Source organism: Lycium ferocissimum, chromosome 5, assembly GCF_029784015.1.
Source record: "Lycium ferocissimum isolate CSIRO_LF1 chromosome 5, AGI_CSIRO_Lferr_CH_V1, whole genome shotgun sequence".
NCBI lineage: Eukaryota > Viridiplantae > Streptophyta > Magnoliopsida > Solanales > Solanaceae > Lycium > Lycium ferocissimum.
Window position 1 is genome coordinate 35,902,916 of NC_081346.1, and position 23,401 is coordinate 35,926,316.

General features: G+C 41.8%; 1 protein-coding gene across 1 annotated transcript in view; it reads left to right on the forward strand.

Moving 5' to 3' along the window:
- The first annotated feature begins 5,064 nt into the window (after nt 1-5,064).
- LOC132058381 (uncharacterized) overlaps nt 5,065-23,401 on the forward strand; it is a 96,958-nt gene continuing 78,621 nt past the window's right edge. Inside the window, exon 1 of the mRNA XM_059450906.1 lies at nt 5,065-5,466. Within this exon, the coding sequence (XP_059306889.1) occupies nt 5,073-5,466 (394 nt within the window). The 5' untranslated portion in view covers nt 5,065-5,072. The remainder of the gene's footprint in view (nt 5,467-23,401) is intronic.

A 23,401-nucleotide genomic window follows, 5' to 3' on the forward strand; every position in this document is an offset into this window, starting at 1 on the left:
ATTTGTTCGGTGGGTACGGCGGGGCCCGTCCCGTCATATGATTCTCGTCCGTCCGTTTAGAGGTCTATGGACATGTTTGTGGGTTGTGCCTACCTCTGTTCGATTGTGTTTGTATATGTTGTGTTTGGGCGATTCCATTCGCCGCGCACTTTGTCGGCCCGCATATGTATATATATGTGTTTTGTTGGCCCCGTGTGGCCTTTGTTGGTATTTTCTGCCTACAGGGTTATTCTGGATAGTCCGTAAAACAAAGGAAACTCTGCCGAAATTTTTCTGGAAATTATGTAAATTTGAAGCATAGCCTTGTCGGCTTCTGTTTTATACCTGGATGTGTTTGATATAATCTGAGACAGCGTCTGATATTTGTATATATAAGCCATCCGTGTGTAACTCTGTTTGATAGATGCGTTTGGGTGCCCAGATAGGGCTCTAGTCACGGCCTACGGGGTTGGGTCGTGACGTGCGTGGTATCGAGCGGTTGTCCTCGAGTGTCCACGCATCATGTCTAGTAGAGTCTTGTTTATCGATGTGTTGTGCACCACATCTATAAGCGTAGCTACGGGACATTTAGGATGTTGTCTTTTCTTCTCGATCTTAGATCGTGCGATAGAGCCGTGTTATCGTGGATGACTCTTTTCCGACGAAATGCTCGTTTTTAGCCGATGCCTCCGAGGAAGGCCACGGTGCCCGTGCGGAAAGTCTACGGCGGCGGGAGACCGCCGAGCCCGGGTGACTACTAGGGCTCGTGCTCGGATTGAGCCGAGATTGTGCCTCCGACGGCTGGTTCGCTACGCCGCCGATCGGAGGGATTTGGAGCGGCCACGGTGCGCAAGACGGGGCGGCTCCACCGCCGGCTCCCGCGACACCGCACCGTACTCAGCCTCCGCCGGCCCGAGGGCGGATGATGGTACCCCGCGAGGCGAGGCAATTGTTGACTCGGTTAGTAGTGGGGCGAGTGTCCCCGGACGGGGAGCGAGGGGAGGATCGTGCGGACGGGCGCGACGGGGTCACGGGGGCCCGTAATTTTCTACTTTGTGGGCCACCAGAGTTTTCGGTCCAAGCCCGCAGGGACCCTTATGAGTTCATCCGACGGATGTAGCGTACCACGCGGTTGATTAGTGCTACCGAGACAGTCGGTTGAGATGGCGTCATCCGGTTGCACGATGTAGCGACCAACCGGTATGAGTCGTGGATGCCGTCCCGGGTGAGGAGGTCCCCCTCCGGCCGTATGGGGCGAGTTTACCGAGGCTTTTCTGGTCCATTTTAAGCCTCCGGAGATGAGGCGAGCCAGGGTAGACCGATTTCTGCTGTTGAAGCAGCGGGGCAGGCCAGTTCGGGAGTACAGCTTAGAGTTTGATTCACTGGCCAGATATGTGCCCGCATATGTAGCTAGCATGGTCGATCGGATGCACCGATATATAGTGGGGCTAGACCAGTATTTCGTTGATAGTTGCTTGGTGCTGGCAGCCCAGACCGGCATGGATATTGCCCGTATACAGGCCCACGCCCGGCGCGGAGGACGGACGCGGCAGAGGGCGCCGGCGATAGAGTTGATGACAGGGGTCGGCCAAGAGGGCCGCATCGTCCGGTATTCGTCAGATTTTTGAGCGGAGTGCCTCATCAGCGGTAGAGTAGATATCCTCCCCGGCCGGTATGGGGCACACCACACTGCGGCGGCACAGAGATCCGATGGCGCGAGGTTATTCGGGGGCGGTGCCGTAGCTCCCGAGTTTCGAGGGCTCACGGTTGGACCGCAGGTTCCGGTAGTCGGTCGACGAGGCCTCCCGTACCTCCGTGTTCCTACCGCGGGAGACAACACCGGAGAGTGTTTTCGCGCCACGGGTGCGTGCTTTACTTGCGGCCGTCGTGGCCATCGATGAGAGATCGTCCGGTTAGGGGTGGTACAGTGCAGCGACCGATCTACCCACGGTCGGCCGGTGGTTCATCTTCATCCTCGGTAGCGCGCGCCCGCGGGGCGAGGCACACACGCATCGCAGGCCGAGGGCAGGGGTCGTGGTGGAGTTCGGTTCTAGCGGTCCTTCGAACCGCATTTATGCATTAGCCACCGACAGACCGGGAGGCGTCGCCTAATGTCGTCACGTGTATATTACTCGGTTTTCTCTCGAGATGTGCATGCACCGATTGATCCCGGTTCTACATTATCATATATTTCTCCCCTTGTTGCTAGTAAAATTGGGATAGAATCCGAGTCGATAGAGCCTTTTGAGGTAGCTACACCGTAGGGGGATTCTCGTTATAGCCTCAGATTTATAGAGATTGTTCAGTGATTATCTGTGGCCGCTGCACTAGGGCCGATTTGGTAGAGTTAGATATGACTGAGTTCGATGTGATTATGGGTATGGATTGGCTAGCTTCTTGTTATGCTAATGTTGACTGTCAAAAGAAGATAGTCCGTTTCCGCTCTGGGGAACCGCTTATAGAATGGGCGTGTAATACAAAGATCGCCGAGGGGTAAGTTTATTTCATACCTCAAGGCAAGAAAAATGATCAGAAAGGGGTATATTTATCATCTGGTCCGTGTTCATGATTTAGAGGCAGAGGCACCGACTCTTCAGTCAGGGCCAGTGGTTAATGAATTTGTAGATGTATTCCCAGATGAGCTTCCAGGTCTTCCTCCCGAGCGGGAGATAGAGTTTGCTATTGATTTGTTGCCAGATACCCAGCCTATCTCTATCCCTCCGTACAGAATGGCACCTGCAGAATTGAAAGAATTAAAGGAGCAGCTGAGAGATTTATTGGAGAAGGGTTTCATTCGGCCCAGTACATCACCCTGGGGAGCTCCGGTATTATTTGTGAGGAAGAAAGATGGCTCGCTGCGGATGTGCATTGATTACCGGCAGCTGAATAAGGTAACCATCAAGAATAAATATCCCCTCCCCAGGTTGATGATTTATTTGATCGAGCTAGTGGTGCCGTGTGTTTCTCGAAGATAGACCCGCGGTCGCTATCATCGTGTACGGGTACGAGAGGCCGATATTCCCAAGACAAGATTCGGACCCGATACGGGCACTATGAATTCGAGTGATGTCTTTTGGGCCGACAAACGCCCCAGCAGTTTATGGACCCGATGAATGGGTATTCAGACCGTTCTTGGATATGTTTGTGATCGTATTTATCGATGATATTCTGGTTTATTCTCGGTCAGAAGCAGAGCATGCAAACCATTTGAGGACGGTACTTGGCACACTTCGGCACCAGAAATTATATGCTAAATTTTCTAAATGTGAATTCTGGTTATCTTCAGTGGCATTTCTGGGACATATTATTGGGGCTGATGGCGTCCGGGTGGATACCCAGAAGATTGAGGCCGTAAAGAATTGGCCTAGACCTACAACGCCGACTGAGGTGCGTAGCTTTCTGGGATTGGCCGGTTATTACAGGAGATTCGTAGAGAAATTTGCTTCGATTTCAGCGCCTTTGACAAGGCTGACTCAGAAGGGAGCTAAGTTTCAGTGGTCAGATGCTTGCGAGCGTAGCTTCCGATTTGAAAGAGAAGTTGACTACAGCTCCGGTCCTGACTCTTCCCGAGGGTCCAGATGGGTATGTGATTTATTGTGATGCCTCTGGTATTGGTTTGGGGTGTGTGTTGATGCAACACGGCAGGGTGATAGCTTATGCTTCTCGGCAGCTCAGAAAACATGAAAAGAATTATCCTACTCACGATTTGGAGCTAGCCGCGGTGATTCATGCCTTGAAGATGTGGAGACATTATTTGTATGGTGTTCACGTTGATATTTATACAGATCATAAGAGCCTCCAGTACATCTTTAAGCAAGGAGTCGAACTTGCGACAACGAGAGGTGGTTAGAGTTGTCGAAAGATTATGATGTTGATATTCTCTACCATCCGGAAAGCTAATGTTGTGGCGTATGCACTTAGTCGCAAGTCTATGGGTAGCCTAGCGTGTGCCATCGCAGAGGAAAGAAATGGTTCGCGATATTCATCGCCTGGCTAGTCTTGGAGTTCGTTTGGCCGATTCCGAGATGTTGGGGTTTCTGTTCGAGGTATTGCTGAGTCCTCTATTACAGAAGATATTAAGCGGCATCGCATGAGGATCCCGTTCGGCACGGTACGCAGATGCAGCCCCGGCACAGGAGAATACTCCGTTTGAGATTTCACCTGATGGAGTGTTATTTCACAGGGGCAGATTGTGTGTACTTGACGTTGCAGGGTTGCGGCGACAGGTTATGGGCGAGGCACATTATGCCCGATATTCTCGTTCACCCGGGTCGACGAAGATGTACCATGATCTCGTATGTTTATATTGGTAGGATGGTATGAAAAGAGATATAGCGAGAGTTCGTCGCTCGGTCCGAATTGTCGGCGGTTAAGATTGAGCACCGTAAGCCCGGTGGGCTATTACGGAGATGGAGATACCGTCGTGGAAGTGGGAGATCATTAATATGGATTTTATCTTAGGTTTACCTCGCACTCCACGGAGGTATGATTCTATTTGGGTTATCGTTGATCGGTTGACAAAAATCGCCCATTTTCTTCCGGTCCGACTACCTACTCAACCGAGGATTATGCCGGGCTTTATATCGGGAGATTGTGCGACTTCACGGAGTTCCCTTTTCTATTATCTCCGACAGAGGTGCCCGATTCACGCTAATTTCGGAGATCCTTTCGGGAGGGATTGGGGACGCAGTGAGTCTCGGTCTGACAACATTCCATCCCCGGTCCGACGGACGCCGAGCGCACTATTCGAAACATTGGAAGATATGTTGCGAGCCCGTTTTATTGATTTCGTAGGTAGCCGGGATGACCATTTGCCGCTTGTTGAATTTGCTTATCAATAACAACTACCACTCCAAAGATTCGATGGCACCTTATGAGGCATTGTATGGCGAAAGTGTAGGTCACCGATCGGTTGGTTTGATGTTGGGGAGACGAGTTGATTGGCCCGTATGTGGTCCAAACAGGCCGTGGATAAGGTGAAACTTATTCGAGAGAGATTATTGGCAGCCCGAGTCGACGTAAATCATACGCATAATCGTCGTCGACCTTTGGAGTTTCGTATTGGCGATTGGGTTTTCCTGAAAGTGTCACCTATGAAGGGTGTTATGAGATTCGGCAAGAAAGGGAAGCTCAGTCCGAGATATATTGGACCGTACCAGATTGTTCGCACAATAGGCAAGGTTGCCTATGAGTTAGATCTGCCAGCTGATTTGGGAGCGGTACACCCGGTATTTCATGTTTCTATGCTTCGTAAATGTATTGGTGACCCTTCCAGAGTATTTCCTGTAGATGATATCCAGATCACAGAGGAGCTATCTTATGAGGAGCAGCCTATAGCCATATTGGATCGTCAGGTAAAAAGGTTGCGGAACAAAGATATGGCTTCTGTTAAAGTGCTGTGGCGGAATAATAACCGAGAGGAAGTGACCTGGGAAGCTGAGGAGCAGATGAAGAAGAAGTATCCTCATTTGTTTTCAGCGCCTACAGGTAATCTAACTTCTTTACTTGACTATGTTAATCAATAAATGAATTGTTGTGACAATGTATGATGAAAAGAAACTCCCCCAAATTGTTTTTATGACCCGTAAGATTAATCTAACATTCGAGGACGAATGTTCTTAAGGGGGGGAGGATGTTAGAACCCGTATTTTTGTACATTGGAACAATCCGGATTAATTATGATAAGTTAAGGACAAAACTATTCCGGGATATAAAGTCGGGATTTTTGACCTTGGATTTTTTTTTTTAAGGCATAAGTTGTTCATGAATTTGTTGGTATGGAATAATTAGGAGAATTTGGGACCAAAAGTGATAAAATTGAAAGTTGAAAAAGTCATCCAATTTCCATGTGTAGCCGTGTAATGTGGAGTGGCCCACACCATTTTGTGTCATCTTTTAATTGATCCAACACATTAATGTGGGCCAAGATTTTGTACAACTCAAAAAGGGGAATTAAAAGATGACCACTAGTCATCTTTAGTTCATCTTCAACACTTAGAAAATAAAAGAAGTTGAAGACCCTCCATTGAAGGCTCTCGGCCAACTTCAAGAAAAAAATCCACTCCCATTTCTAGCTCTCTCCTAAAATTAATTCCTTGGTGTAAACCCACTATATTGAGGTCCCTAAGTAGCGTGGAGGTGTCGTTGGAGCGATCAATCCATTATTTTTCATCTTTGGAAACCCTAGGCTATTGGGAAATTGAATAGAAAAGGTAAGATTTGATTATGTTTTGTATATTATAAAGGTTGTATGCTTGTTGTAGTATGTTATAATGGAGGAAAAATCATGAAATGTGGAATGTTGGAAGTGAGTTGTGTGTGTGGTGTTTGAGCCGTGCAAATGGGTGTTTGTGGTGTTGTGTTGAAATTATGAATGAATGCCTAGTTAGCTTATTATGATCATTGTAAGGTGAAGAACGATTGAGAATCATCCATATATGTATATGTGTAGTGTTGGTCGAAATGGGTCATATTATATGACAATGAACGAATTGATATCGCTTAATGTTTTAGTCGTCGTCGTTATGAATTCTATGTTGGAAATGAATGTTTAATGGCTCAAATTGAGGTTGTGATTGTTGCGGACTGATTTGGAGATTTTTGTACATTTAATGTAATTTGTATATTGATGATAATAGCATTGTTAGAATGTGAATTGTGGATGCAAATCATGATTTGAGAATGAGGAATGTGAAAGTGGGGTTCTCGGGTTAGGGGCTGTTCTCGGCCAATTGGAGAAAATTTGGATTGTTGGAAATGTTGTATGAATTGCTTAGAATGTCTTTAAATATTGTTGGTATGGGTTCGGGTTAGTATGTGAATGTATAAGCGTCGATGTTGGCTTGAAGGTAAGTCGTCGGATTGAATTTATGAATGTTGTTGAATGATGGAAAAGAGAGTTATTAATGTTGAATTACCTTTCGGATTGATTATAAATGTTGCTAGGTTGGTTATTGATGTTGTTGTTGATTGATTTGGCCGAGTTAAATTCTCGGGGTAGCCTATTTACAGGGGAAATGCTGCCCAAATTTCTGTAGAATTAAGGGCGAAATTGGAATTTAATGCCCAAAAAGTCTTTAGCTAATGTTTGGCATTTTATGGCTTGTTTATAGATCGTGGGCAGCCCGAATCATAGGTTGGATTTAGCTTGAGTTTGGATCTTAGTGGAGAGCGTTTGAGGTATGTAAAGTAACCTTTTCTTTTGGCATGCCTTAGTTAAAATAGGCTATGATACGAGCCTCTAGGAAACTCTATTCTCGCAATCCGAGCTTGTCTATGATTCGCATTTGTTTCCTTGGTATTCTTGTGCTAATATGCCATAACATTGATCCTTATATCGTTGGAATTCATAAGTTGCAAAGGTTATGTGAAAGCTGATTTTTTTGGAAAGAATTTATTCTTTAACGATTCTAAAACTACAAACGCCCATAACTTTCTCAGAAAAACTCGGATTGCTTTGAAATTTTCGTAGGAGTTTGTATGATATAGATTGAGTATGTTTTTCATAGGCGGTCCCAGTTCGGGTCTACACCCGTCTGTGGGTCCCGCGACGTTCCCTTATGAAATTTTGACAACTTTTGAAAAAGAATGTTATAATTATTATTGATTTCAAATATGACTATTTTACTTATCTTTGGATTTATGACAATGATTTTATGCATATGATTACTCACTACTCCGCTCGTGCCTACTATGATATCGTTCGCCGGTTCCCGGGCCGGTTCTGTTGTCGTGCGCATTATGATGTACTCCGGTGTTATGCTGTGTTTATGGTTCACCGAGTTCCTCGCTCGAGGGCCGGGTTCCACTTATATTTGGTGTTATGCTGTGTATGGCGATATGCTGTGTATGATATGTGACGGGGATACGGAGATTTGAAACTTTCTGGTGTTATGCTGTGTTATGGCTCCATCGACAGGCGGGCGACCATATTTCCTGTGCCCTATGCATGGTTATATTTTGAAGTAACATTTTGATATTTTGGAAATGCATTTACTTTCTGTACCTCTATTTCGATCATGACTCAGATTTGTACACTATATTTTCTGCTTTGCATACTCAGTACATATTTCGTACTGACCCCCTTTCTTCGGGGGGCTGCGTTTCATGCCCGCAGGTACAGACGCACAGTTTGGTGATCCACCTGTTTAGGACACCCTCTTCTTCTATTTGGAGTGCTCCTCTCATTCCGGAGCTTATATTTTGGTATATATTTGTTCGTGCATTTGTATATATTTGTTCAGGGGTACGGCGGGGCCCTGTCCCGTCATATGATTCTCGTCCGTCGTTTAGAGGTCCGTGGACATGTTTGTGGGTTGTGCCTACCTCCGTTCGCCTGTGTGTGTATATGTTGTGTTTGGGCGATTCCATTCGCCGCGGCAGCCTTGTCGGCCCGCATATGTATATATGTTGTTTTGTTGGCCCTGTGTGGCCTTTGTTGGTATTTTCTGCGTACAGGGTTATTCTGGATAGTCCGTAAAACAAAGGAAACTCTGCCGAAATTTTTCTGGAAATTATGTAAATTTGAAGCATAGCCTTGTCGGCTTCTGTTTTATACCTGGATGTGTTTGATATAATCTGAGACAGCGTCTGATATTTGTATATATAAGCCATCCGTGTGTAACTCTGTTTGATGGATGCATTTGGGTGCCCAGATAGGGCTCTAGTCACGACCTACGGGGTTGGGTCGTGACAGTAATCTTCATCCCTCATCCTTGTATAACTTTGCTCTCCCTTGAACTCATACTAAGCCGTCTACAGTCTTGGTAACGCGAAATTTTTTGGGGTGTAACATTAAGTTTGTCGAAACTTTGGGAAAACTTGGCAGAATTTTGGACATGATTTTTGGTCCAACTTGAAAGAGGTATATCTCCTAGAATATGAGGAGTTATGGAATGCTAACCTATGTAAATTCAAGTTCAGCGAGTCTTCTTTCCAATGCAACTGATAGATCACAAATCTGAGAAGTGCAGGACTATTTTCAAGGATCGTGAAAATGATGTTGAGCCACCGTGAAATAGTGGCAGTGAGGGGGAGTTTCTGGAACATTTTCATGACAACTTTCATGGCCAGTGAAAGTTTTCACGATCCGTGAAAGTGACTGTGGAATTGAGGCGGTGGAGGTTTTGTTCCTTGATTAAAAATAAAGGGGCCACAACTTAGGGATCATTATTCCTCAAAAATCAGATCCCAAAAGCCTCTCCAATTTCTCTCAACCATTCCTACTCATCATAAATATCACAAACTATTTTAGGAGAAGATCAAGCTCTAAAATCCTTAACTAGTTCATGAAAGAAGATTGTTCTTGCTTCTAGTTGAAGTTGTGGTGCATAGGCTTTGGAGTAAGTTGTGTAAGGTGAAGTTCTTCAAGTATAAGGTATGTTCTTCACTCTATTACTTTTGTTGAGTTGATTTAGAGGTTTAGTAAGTCTTCAAGGTGAAGAGAATCATGGTAGAAAGATTATAAAGTATTGTGTTGTAGTTGTTGGCTATGAATGGAATTTAAAAGGAAGTTTTGAATGAATTTGAGCCTAGTTTGTATATAATCTTTTGGCTACGGTATTGTTGATGTCTTTAATGATGTTTGGGAGTTGATTTGGAATTTGGTGGAAGTAAGTGATATAGGGGAAATGTTGCCCAAATTTCGTTAGCTTGCCAATTAATTTAGTTGACCTTATGAGTATTTCAACGACTTAACCTTAGTGTGAATCATCTTGGATATAGATTTGCAAGCTCGGGAGGATAGCCATTGGGTGGTTAAGTAGACGACGAGTTATGTAATGGCTATCCTTTATTTTCTTGGCATGATCCGTAGATAATAAGCGTTCATTGAATCTTAAAGAAAAGGAACTATTGTTTAGAGCTGTCATAGAGGTGTAACGATTTAGATGTGATATTGTATCTTCTGAGGGATTTCTATCCGCTCCTTAGTTCATTGTTAATAGAAAAGTCAGAAAGAGACATATTGACATCTCCATATATTTCAGTTTATCCATGATATACAACATGATATACATATATTTTATTTAGCCTGGCCACTTGGTTAGTGAGACATTTTATCTAGCCTGGCCACTTGATCAATGAGACATTTTCTTTAGCCTGGCCACTTGGTCAGTGAGACAGATTGCCTGACCGACGGGTCAGAGAGACATTTTCTTTAGCCTGGCCACTTGGTCAGTGAGATTTTGCAGTTGCCTGGCCACTTGGTCAGTGAGATTTTATAGTTGCCTTGCCACTTGGTCAGTGAGATTTTACAGTTGCCCGGCCACTTGGTCAGTGATATTGTTAATGATGTTTGGGAGTTGTTTTGGAATTTGGTGGAAGTAAGCGATATAGGGGAAATGCTGCCCAAATTTCGTTAGCTCGCCAATTAATTTAGTTGACCTTATGAGTATTTCAACAACTTAACCTTAGTGTGAATCATCTTGAATATAGATTTGAAAGCTCAGGAGGATAAACAATGAGTGGTTAAGTAGACGACGAGGTATGTAATGGTTATCCTTTCTTTTCTTGGCATGATCCGTAGATAATAAGCGTTTATCGAATCTTAAAGAAAGAGAACTATTGTTTAGAGCTGTCATAAAGGTGTAAGGATTTAGATGTGATATTGTATCTTCTGAGGGATTTCTATCTGCTCCTTAGTTCATTGTTAATAGAGGAGTCAGAAAGAGACATATTAGTTTATCCATGATACACAGCATGCTATACATATATTTTATTTAGCCTGACCACTTGGTCTGTGAGACATTTTATTTAGCCGGGCCACTTGGTCAGTGAGACATTTTCTTTAGCCTAGCCACTTGGTCGGAGGAGATGATATGCCCGGCCAGGGTCGGCTGAGACAGATTGCCTGGCCGATGGGTCAGTGAGACAGATTGCCTGGCCGACGGGTCAGTGAGACATTTTCTTTAGCCTGGACACTTGGTGAATGAGATTTGACAGTTACCTAGACACTTGGTCAGTGAGATTTCACAGTCGCCTGGCCACTTTATAAGTGAGATTTTATAGTTTTCTTGGCACTTGGTCAGTGAGATTTTACAGTTGCCTAGCCACTTGGTCAGTGAGATAGATGGTACTATTATATTACATTTCATATAAGATAGGTCAGGTGAGAAATTCAGGGCATTCTTTGACCTCCAGATTATTACGTTTCAGTTCAGTTTCATTTTCAGTACATTATTTCGTACTGGCGTCCCTATTGCCGGGGTGCTGCATTCATGCCTGCAGGTATAGATAAACTGTCTGGTAGACCTTCCCAGTAGACAAGATCTGATATCAGCTGACTGATGAGCTCCCTTTGTTCGGAGTTGCCATGTCTTTTGGAGTCTTTCTTTTGTGATTATAGGTTGGATGGGTAGACCCGAGCCCTGTCCCGACCATGGACATTTGTGTTTTCTTTAGAGGATTATAGATGCGTCTTGTATGTAGTGTGTTAGTCTGATAGCCTTGCCGACTTTGTGCATATCTATTTTGATACTGTTGGTCTTGTACGACCATTGTATCCTTGTCGGCTTGCTCAGTTATATATATATGTTTTGGGTGTGTGGGCCTTGTTCTGAGGAGATAGCCAGTTTACATATATTAACAGAGTGTGGCCTTGTCTGTTACACCTCGCCCTCCCAGAAGCTAAGGATGTTCCGTATTTGTGGTGTATTTTTGGAGAAGGAGCTTATGGAGGGTTAACGTCGTGAGCATACGCGGGATATAAGTCATGACAAAGGGGTGTTACTCCTTGGAAGAATTTCGTATTGTTAGTATCCCGGAGAGGCCATGAAACTCTTATAAGGCTAAGAAAGGCTTTTAATATGTAATAAGAGAATAGCTAAAGATTCCAGGGTCAAGCGGGTTGGAGAAAGTAAGTTGTCAAAGCTGTGAAAAAAACTGGGCAAATTTCGGACTGGATTTTTGGTCCAAATTGTGAAGGGTATATCTGCTAGCATATGAGCAGCTATAGAGTGAATAAACTATCCAAATTGAAGTTCATCGAGTCTAGTTTCCAACGCAACAAACCGTTCGGCGATATGACATCGGAGTAGGAGGTTATGGTTATTTTAAAATGGACTGCATGAAGCCCGCGAACCTGCGCTAAAATCCTAGAAGCCCACTTAAAAATCCATTAAGTGACCGGGCCCACAGCCCTTTAAATAGCCCCAAACTCATTTTTTTAACTCATTTTCACCCATTCTCACCACCTACAAGTCTCTAGAAACCTTTCCAACACTCTTGCAAGCCTCCACACCAACCTTAGCCCCATTTGGTGGGTTCCAACTTTAACTTAGGCTCGGAAAGTACATATTGCTTTGTAGTTTTCGATTTTCGTTGTCGTATCATCTTGGATAAGAGCGAGAACCTCGAAACTAGGTGGTGTCTCACGCATGCAACCCATTTAAGGTAAGATTCTTCCACCATTATCAAAATTTACATAAATTCAGAAATGGGTATTGCTAGATTTAGTCGAATTGGTGGAAATACGAAATAAATCTGTGATGGGTATTGATGATGGATTATAATGGATATTTTTGACAAATTAGTATGGGAATGCGTTTGGATTATGATTGTTGGTGTTGGGTTGTTGTTATAATCTTGGGATTAGAGTATAAACAGAGGAGATGCTGCCTGGATTTCCATAATTCCGAAAGAATTAGATATAACACCTAGAATACTTCACATGCAAGCTAAGAGAAGACTAACCCAGATCGTACATTTCCATTTAAGTGCGAGAGAAGGAACAACATCGGAATAGGGAATTCCTCTAGGTCATGTTTTTGAAGATAAAGGTATGTAAGGTCTTCGCTATCCTTTCCCTTGGCACGAATCAATAGAACCCCTAGCGTGCATTATCAATCCATTCGAGTCTATTCCGGATTTACACACACACACACACACACACACATATATATATATATATATATATATATATATATATATATATATATATATATATATATATATTTTACAAAAAAATACATATTTTATGAGAAGTACATATATTTTATGAAAGATGTATATTTTTTTCCGAAAATCTCTATTTTTATGAAATTTTCAATATTATATGAAATTAAGTAAACGTCTGACTAAGTCGTTCATTGAATCCTATTAAAATACCGTATACTTTATGAAAGATCCTTATGATGTTAGTCTAAGTATTATCATTTGAGTCTGTTACACCTCGAAAATTTTCGTGTCATTTGCGTCGTGAGTAAACTAACATAAGCTCGGACAGGTCATGGAACCCTTATAAGGTTAAGTAATACTCTTAACAACTGTTAAGCAAATGTCTAACGGTTCTGGGATCAAGCAAATCAAAAAAAATAAGTTTGTCAAAAATTTGGGAAAATTTGGACAAAAATTTTGGATCAAATTTAGAGAAGTATATCGTTTAGCATATGAAGAGTTTTGAAGTAAAGTAAAAGCCTAAAATGAAGTTCATGAAGTCTATTTTCTAACGCAACAAACCACTCGTCGATATGACATCGAAGTAGAGAGTTATGGACATCACAATTTAGGCCAGCGGAGCAAAGGCGCGCGCAGCTACAGTGCGCGAAAATTCTAGGTCGGTGGAAACTGACTCTAGAATATTATAAAAGGGGTTTTACAGCTTATTTTCATCCAAACCACCCCTCAGAAATATCCTGAAACAGCTAGAACATTCTCCCAACTTCCATCCATAAATTTTAGCCCAAATCAAGTGTAATCTTGGGATTTAGGTTCGAATAGCGTATAGTTGTGATTATAGTATTGTGTTGCGGTGAATCTTGGCCTGGATACAAGGTGGATATTGAAGATATTGCAGCTCTAGTGGGAATAAGGTAAGAATCTCTCCTTTTTGATAGTGATTTAGGTGTATTTACGAAGATAGAGCTATTAAATAGTCGTATAATGAATTAGTTGGTTGAGAAATCGAATAAACATCGTGTGGGATGTTTTATGGAGTATTTTGGTATTGATGATGATGTTGTTGTTATTGTTGTTGGTTGTTGGTATTGTGATTTCGGGCTGGGGATATAAACAGGGGAGATGTTGCCCGAATTTCGGCAGATTCTAAAAGGATTTAATTTGAAGGCTTAAGATAAGCATATGACGATAATCCTAATAATAGTATAAATCCTCTTGAATGTAGATTTACAAGCTTGGGAGGATAAGCGTTAAGTAGTAGGAGACCAAAAAGGTATGTTAAGGCTGTCCCTTTCTTTATAAAGGAATGATTCTTTCTTACGAACCTATACGTGTTTTCCATAATATTCTTATTCCCAAAAAGCTAGATGTTCTTATGATGCCAAAGATAGATGTTTTCTATGATGATAATGATGATGATGATCCCATTCTAGAGATTTCAAAGCTTATGGATTTGATGCCATTATGAGATTATTGAGCTTATTTCATGATTTTCTTGGTTTTATTCATTGTTGTTGATCTCACCTCATGATAGTTGTCCCTTCAAGGTGAGATATAGCGGTGATGATTGTTCCATAATATAAATCAGAGGTTACCGACCTTACTTCACTCTGATAAAGTAGTAGCTCTTATTTCTGCTCTTATGCATGCTACTTATATTATACATGTGTATAGCTATTTTGCGATATTACCAAGTCCTATTATGGCCGGGTACTGATATTACCGAGTCCTATTATGGCCGGGTACTGATATTACCGAGCCTTACTATGGCCGAGTACCAATATTGTATAGGTATGTATGTGAATATATGAAATATTTCTTCTAGAAAAAGGTTAGGTAAGCATGATGAATGTCTTAAAAGGTATCATGAGTTATAAACAATTTTTTTTTATCTTACGCTATTCTTCGTGCTTTTATCATGTTACTATTCATGCCTTACATACTCAGTATATTATTCATACTGACATCCTTTCTTATGGACGTTGCGTTCATACCCGCAGGGAAGCAGGGAGATGGATCAGATCCTTAGGAGCTTCATCAGCGGAGTCTCAGAAGCGCTCCATTTGCTTCAGATCCGTAGTCTATTAGTATTACTCTTTTGTGTATATACTGGGGCATGGCGGAGTCCTGCCCCATATTTATGGATTCTTGTATTCTATATAGAGGCTCGTAGACAGATGTATGTAGCTAGATGTCCCCTAACCTTATTAGTTCATATTGTTGTATTATATTTTGGCAGCCTTGTCGGCTTGTGATGATGGGTATAATCGTTGATGATTATATAGAAATGTGCCGTTATCTTGTGACATATGCCCTTATAGATCATGACACCCATGAGCTATCTTTGTGGTCCACCTAGAGATGATTATGAGATGTATGTTCAGAGGGGCTCGGTAGGTTAGTTTCGGGTGCCCGTCATGGCCCTTTGGTTGGGTCGTGACAAAAGTGGTATCAGAGCAGTTCGTCCTAGGGTGTGTCTACGAGCCGTGTCCAATAGAGTCTTATTTATGGGTGTGAAGCACGCCATACTTATAAACAGGAGGCTGCAGGGAATTTAGGAATGATTGACCTTTCTTTCTCCTCTTAGAGCGTGCGATAGAGCTATGTTATCAGTATGTACTTGCTAGGCGACAGGATCTTGAGTCATCCCTTGATGTTGTCACAGGTGTATTATCAGTATTCTCTTATGAAGTGTATGTATTGATTGATCCGCATTCTACATTATTATATGTTCCTCCTTATATTTCTTGTCGGATTGGGAGAAACTTGAGTCGATTAAACCTTTCAAAGTGTTACATTAATAAGACGTCAAAATGATTAGATGGGAGTTGTAACTTCGTCTCGAAGTAAGAAGTGGAAGGGGATAAGTATTTGTTTAAATATGACCCTTGAGTATAAATATGCTAGTGATTTAAGAGTACAAAGGGGTAAAAGAGAAAAGAGAACGATGTACGTTACTAAGCCAGATATCAACAAGGGCCTTTTTATCATATAAAATATATTGGCAGGGATGTTGTACGGATGTACGAGTATAAGGAGATATGAATATAAGACAAAGGTAGGACTAAGGTATAGAAAAATTCTCTTTCAAAAGCTCTTTTGTCACAAGATTATTGAGTTAGTAATACAAGGCTGAATAGCTAATGAAGGATGTGAATGATGCTTTGAAGAAATTAGTTGTATGATGGCAGATGAATGAGTTTGAAGTCGTAAGTTGATATAAGATGTGCCCTTCATTAATAATATGAAGTTGTAGTTAAGAAAGGTCTGTCTAAAGACCGAGTATTTATGGAGTGAAGAAAAGGAGGAATATTAACAATCAGCGCAGATTTTAAGAATAAAAATTTGCGTTAGATGCCATTACAATGATGAAATGGGAAAGTGAGTAATAGGAGAAAGGTGATTTTTGAAGAACAGTAAAGGAACTATGAAGATCATTTTGAGGAAAGATTAGACCCATCCAGAACCAGTACCTCTACGGGAATATGTGACTCATTACAAATATGTCCAACTGACTAGATAAAGTCCGATGATGAATAGTCACAACTAAGATTAGTTGCGGATTCGCTGAGAGTACGTACTTGCAAGAAAAAGGAGAACTAATGGGATGTTAAATATAGAATAATGGGATAACACCCTAAAGGGGGAAGATGAGACAAACAAGTATTGGATCAGAAGTAGGCCTTGTTAAAAGATGAAAATATGATAATAAAGGAATTGGAAACTACCTCAAAGGGATATTACACTAGCGGGTCGATAAGATGTGAGGATGATTTGATGATAAACATAACCAGTCAGTCATGTGCATGACTAAGTAAAGATTGAAAGGAGTACACTAAGGAGGAAATTACTCGAAGACTTCAAGATAAGAGTGTAATAGGAAGTTCGTAAATGAAGAGAAGCAGAGAAGGATTGAGTATGATGGTATTCGAAGTAGATAGTAGACTAATATAAAAGTTAAGTGAAATAACCACCGCAAGCTAGTTGTGTGGATACAAAGTTCTAGCATCATAGAACAGTTAGGAAAGCATTGTACAGGGAAGCCTTAAAGGCAAAAGTATTCGAGCCAGAATCTAGTAACATCTTGTCGATGGAAAGAAGTGGAGTTATCAATTGAGAAGGACTAAAATGAAAATGAACTATTCAGAGGAACGCGATTATTTGATGATACAAATGTGTATACAGATGATATGAGAATTCCAGGCATAGAATATTCAGGAAATGATCAGCATGGAATTATTCGATTATCTAGTAGCTTTGGTTACCCGATTAAGATGATCAGTTCTCTACTAGCACATGAGGATCAGCATATACAGAGAAACCTAAAGAATATAGATTACTCCAGTATTCTTTCCCACCTTGAGGTAAGTGGGTAAGTAGAGCACACTTTTTCGACGTCCAAGGATATGTCAAGAGCATGTATATTAGAACCTTGAAGAAAATTAGGATGACTAGTTAGTATGGATTGAATTTGCATATGGCATTAGTCATCATTTCAGTATCCATATAGCTCATATGAAGCTCTATAAGAATGGGAGAATGTCAGATTGTTTGAAATTTGGAATCTCATCCTGAAGAAATTTACGAAAAGTAATAAGGAAGGTAAGTATGACCCTTGGATATCTTAGACTTCGCAAGATGATGGTTGAAGGACCTACTAGATTTACCCTCAAAATTGAAACCTGTATATTTAGTCTTTTACATGTCTATGCTTCGCAAGTGTATTGAGAAATCCCCCCATAATTATACCAAATGATGATATTTTGAGTACAAAACAATTATCGTATGAGGAAGTCCCTACTACCCTCTCAGATTGCCAAAGTTCTAGGATTGTGGACTAAAAACTAGAGATGTAGCCTTGGTAATAGTACTATGAAAGAATGTGAAGGTAGAGGAGATGACTTGAGAAGTTAAGAAAAATATGAGATACAAGTATCCGCATTTGTCTCCATTACTAAAGGATATCTATATTGAGACATTATAACCTTTAGGTTAGTAATACTACAACTACAGAGGATGCTCTACCGAAATGTTACATCTCGAGGATTTCGGACTTGTTGCATTGTGAGTGGACTAATGCGAGTTTAAGGTGAATATGAAGTCTTTATGAGATTAAGGAGAGTATTAGATAGCTTAAAGTGTGTACCATAAGATTTTAAAGTCATATGAATCTGTGGAACTACGTTCGTCGAAGGAAGTGAAATGTAAGTCATATTTGGGAAGGTTTCGTAACAATTGAGCAAATAATTACTTAGTAATGTCTTGAGGAGGAGCTATAAGGCTTCTTAGATGATTAATGAAGTATTATATAAGTGTCAATAAGGTTCCATAAGGATTGGAGGTTGAGTGAATCAACGAGAGAAAGTTTTGGGAAAATTTGGCTTATACGGCCACTTATACGGACCGTATAACTTATACGGCCCGTATAATGGTCCGTATAACCATTATAGTGAAGGGTAATCCCATGGTGGGATTATACGGGTCTATTTATATGGACCGTATAAGTTATATGAATCGTATAAATGGCCGTATAAATCGGTCGAGCCAGTTTTTTTCATTTTATATATATGGACGACCCTTGTCTTATTTTTCATTTCCCACTTCTCCCAAACTCTTAAAAGCTCTAGAGCCTTCTCCCAAGCATATTCAACTCAAACCCAAGAGAAATGAAAGATCAAATAGCAAGAATTAAGATATCATGTGTTGGGAGACTCACTAGGATTTCTTTGGTATTGAAGCTAGGGGTTTCATACAAGTTGGTAACTTGATCCAAAGCTCATACCTATGAGATAAAAGGTTAGTTTTCATGTCTATTTCAGGTTTTTAAGCATGTTTGGTTGTTGAATAACTTGGGTGAGGGAAGAAAGTAGAAAATGAAGCTCAAATGTAGAACTAATGATATTTTGAGTAGTAAATTAGCTTGAGATATGATTCTTAGAATGCTATGAGTATAATCTTGTTGTGAAGGGTGATAATAATGACAAGGAAGTGTTGTATGCAATTGTGCAAGGGGTTGGTGTAAAGTTGTTGATATAAGTTGAATATGAGAATGAATTTTGAGACTTAATGGAATATGACTACTTGATTATGATATTGTGGATGTTATTATAGTTGTTGGGGAGTTGTTTTATGATATGGTGGAAGTCGATGAAATAGGGGAAATGCTGCCTAATTTTCGTTAACTCATGAATTATTGTAGTTTGAATTTAAAAGTTTCTTTAAGACTTAACCATGGTATGAATCCTTTTAAATGTAGATCTCTCAAGCTTTGGAGATGAACATTAAGTAGTTAAGGAGATGAAAAGGTATGTAAGGCTAACCCTTTAGCCTTCTTTCTTAAGGCATGATCCCATTGATGTATACCTTCATGTGAAATCTATAGTATCTTCCATGATGATTTCATTCCTAGCATCACACAAGCTCATAGTTCTTGATACTCTCATGATGTCGTTGATCTCACCCTACGATAGTTGATCCTCCGAGAAAAATATATTGACGATGATTATGTTGATGCTACGTAGGTACCCCCAGGTGTATATGTATGTGTGTGTATATATATATATATATATATATATATATATATGCATGTATGGCCAGTATGTAATACCGAGTTTATGTGCCCGGGTATGACATCTATTGCGCGCGCACCACTGCAGTTGGGTACCGATAACACCGAGCCTTGGTAGGGCCAGATATGTATAACACCGAGCCTTGTCATGGTCGGGTATGTAAAACACCGAAACTCTATGGTCGGGTATAGTACTACTATATATGTAAGTATATGTAATAGAAGGTTCCCATTAGAAAAAAGTGTAAGTAAATATGATGAACGTCACTAGAGGTATAAATGGCTCTATCAAGTAAATATGATGAACGTCGCTAGAGGTATAAATGGCTCTATCATCCCATGACTCTTCCATCTTATGTTACTTTTCATGTTTCTATTATGCTATTGATTATGCCATACATACTCAGTACATTTTTCGTACAGACATCCTTTTGTTTGTGGACGCTGCGTCATCCCCGCAGGTGGACAAAGAGATAGACTTGATCCTTAGATTGCTTATCCAGAGACTGCTTAGAGGAGCTCCATTTGATCCGGAGCTGTAGCTGTTGGTACTATTTTTTGTGTATATATATGGGCATGGCGGGGCCCTCTCCCGTCTTTGTGATATTACATACTCTTCTTAGAGACTCGTAGACAGTTATGCATACCTAGATGTCTTTCGGCCTTATCGGCCCACATTTTTGTATATCATTTTGTTAGCCCCGTCGGCTTAAGTATATGGACCCGGGCATAGTTATTAATGTTGATATGAAAGTGCTCTTGCCCGATAGAATTTGTATTATTGATGCACGTAATCGCGAGTTAGCCATGTGGCTTACCTATTTTTGGTTGTGAAAGTATGATGAGAGGTTCCTGGGTAGGTTAGCTCCGGGTGCCCGTCATGACCCTCTGGTTGGGTCGTGACAAAAGTGGTATCAGAGCAGTTCCTTCATAGGGTGTGTCTATGAGCCGTGTCCAGTAGAGTCTCGTTTATGGGTGTGCTGCGCGCCATACTTATAAACAGGAGGGTACGGGTATTTTAGGAACAAATGACCTTCCATAAGATCGTGTGATAGAGCCATGATATAAGGATTTCTCTTCCTTTAAACGTGTGTTATGTATTTCAGAAATACCTGTAAAGAGGAAAGGTACGGCAGCCCAAAAGGGCAAGACAGTGGTAGAAAGGTAGGCTGAAAGAGTACCGCCAAGGATATAGAGAAAGGTGAGTCCCAGAATGAGGTTCAATCTCAGTTCTCTCACTCTTTGCCTTTTTCTGAGGAGCATGAGGGAGTCTCAAACCCAGATCCAGCACCTCCAGCTCCTCCACCAGCGGTTTTGGGCTAAGAGATGAAAGAGGCCATTCAATTATTGACTCAATTGGTTGCCGCGCAGGCCCATCGGCAGGGTATGGCTTATAGTGATAGGACTGTGAGCGCTAGAGCCCGTGATTTTATTAGCTTGAACCCTCCGGAGTTTTTCGAGTCAAAACCGGATGAGGACCCTCAAAACTTTATTGATGGAATGTTGAGGACACTTCGGCTAATGCATGCTTCAGACGTTGAATCGGTAGAGTTAGCATCATATAGATTGCGGGATGTTGCGGTTCATTGGTATACGGTTTTGGATGTCTTTTAGGGAGTCAATGCACCTCCCCCGGTATGGCAAGAATTTGTTGATGCTTTCCTTCGACATTACTTGCCCCCAGAAATTCGGCCGGCTAGAGCCGATAAGTTCTTGAATCTTAAGCAAGAAAGTATGAGTGCCTTAGAGTATAGTCTCCGCTTCAATTCTTTGGCTAGGTATACTCTGGCTATAGTAGTGGATATGGGTGATCGAGCGCACCGATTTGTGAGTGGCTTAGGGCCACATTTGATGGATAAGTGCTTGAATGCGTCCCTTTAGGACAATATGGACATTTCCCTCATTCAAGACCATGCCCAGAATTTGGAGGAAAGCCAACAACCGTAAAGAGGTGAGCGTGAGCTTGACAGAGGTTATAACAAGAGGGCTAGATCTTCGGGTCCGACTAGTGAGTTTAGAGGAGGGCAAAGACAGTAGTTTTCTAGGCATTCAGGCCATTCCATGACTAGTGCCCCTCCGCGATATACGGGCTAGAGATTTGATAGATCTACTCATTTCGGGCCAAGCCAGAGTTTTAAAGCTTCAGGTTCTCATTACAGAGACAACTTGAGCCAGGCAAGGCTACCCATGCCACGATGTTCTCGGTGCCGGAAGTTACATTGGGGCCAATGTCGATTAGGCTCAGATGTGTTCTATGCATGCAGTCGGCCAGGCCATATTATGCGTGACTGCCCCTCGATTGGTGGTAGGGGTAGGGTCCAGCCTTCAAGGTCGGCAACCGGGTTTTAATCATCTATACGCCCTCCGGGGCAAGGTTTACAGGCGCCAGTCAGCCGTGGTAGAGGTAGAGGAGGAGCTCCTAGTTCTAGTGTTCCTCAGCTCCGTATTTATGCTTTCGCTGGACGACAGGATCTTGAGTCCTCCCCTGATGTCGTGAAAGGTATATTATCGGTATTTTCTCATGATATATATGCTTTGATTGATCTAGGCTCCACCTTGTCATATGTTACTCCATCTATTGCTGGAATCAATTAAACCTTTTGAGGTATCGACACCCGTTGGTGAACCGGTAATAACTAGCCGAGTATATAGAAATTGTGTAGTTGTGATTTGTAATCATCGTACTATGGCTGATTTACATGAGTTGAAAATGGTGGACTTTGATGTTATTATTGGCATGGATTGGTTGGCTTCTTGCTATGCCAATGTCGATTGTAGAACAAAGATGGTTCGCTTCCAGTTTCCGTGAGATCCAGTTTTGGAATGGAAGGGAAATACAGCGTCTCCGAGAGATAGGTTTATTTCCTATCTCAAGGCGAGGAAAATGATTGCTAAAGATTGTATTTATCATTTAGTCCGGGTTCAAGATATAGAAGCCGAATCACCGACTCTTCAGTCTGTCCCCATGGTGGACGAGTTTCCATATGTATTCCTGGATGAGCATCCGTGGCCTTCCCTCGGCGGGAGATTAATTTTGCTATTGATGTGCTACGGATACTAAACCATATCTATTCCTCCTTGTATGAATGGCTCCCGCAAAGTTGAGAGAGTTGAAGGAGAAGCTGAAGGACTTGCTTGAGAAAGGCTTTATTAGGCCTAGTTCCTCCCCGTAGGAAGCACCCATATTGTTTGTAAGAAACACCCATATTGTTTGTAAGAAAGAAAGATGGCTCCCTGCAAATGTGCATTGACTACAGACAACTGAATAAGGTGACAATCAAGAACAAATATCTGTTTCCAAGGATTGATGACTTATTTGATCAATTACAAGGTGCCAAATGGTTTTCCAAGATAGACTTGAGATCCAGTTATCATCAGGTGAGAGTGAAGGAGGAAATATATTCCTAAGACGGCCTTCAGAACAAGATATGTGTCACGACCCAACCCCGTAGGCCGTGACTAGTGCCCGAGCTAGACACTCGTATACACCTGATAACTATAATCGTCCACAGCTAGCATAATGAAGAACTTATATAGAGAAAGGCATGACGTCGTCTGGCCGTGATACATATACATATCACAACAACTTGGGTCTCCGAGGAGTTACAACTTTCGGTATATAACATCGTATATAAGCAAGGCTACCATGACACATAACTTCCAAAACATATATATATATATATATATATATATATATGCAAGCCGACAAGGGGAAGTCGTCACTACTCACAACATCCCAAAACATATATACGCAAGCCGACAAGGCTGCTACCACGAATGGAACGCCCCAAAACATAAGCTACGAAAACCAACAACCGTAACTATATACAAACCCCGCTATTACGGGCCTCTAAATAACAACGTTTTTGACGGGGGCGGGGCCCCTCGTCCCCCCATAAACACATATAACAACAAAAGGGACCCCTTTTAAAAAATAGGCTCCGGGAAAAAGGGAGCAAT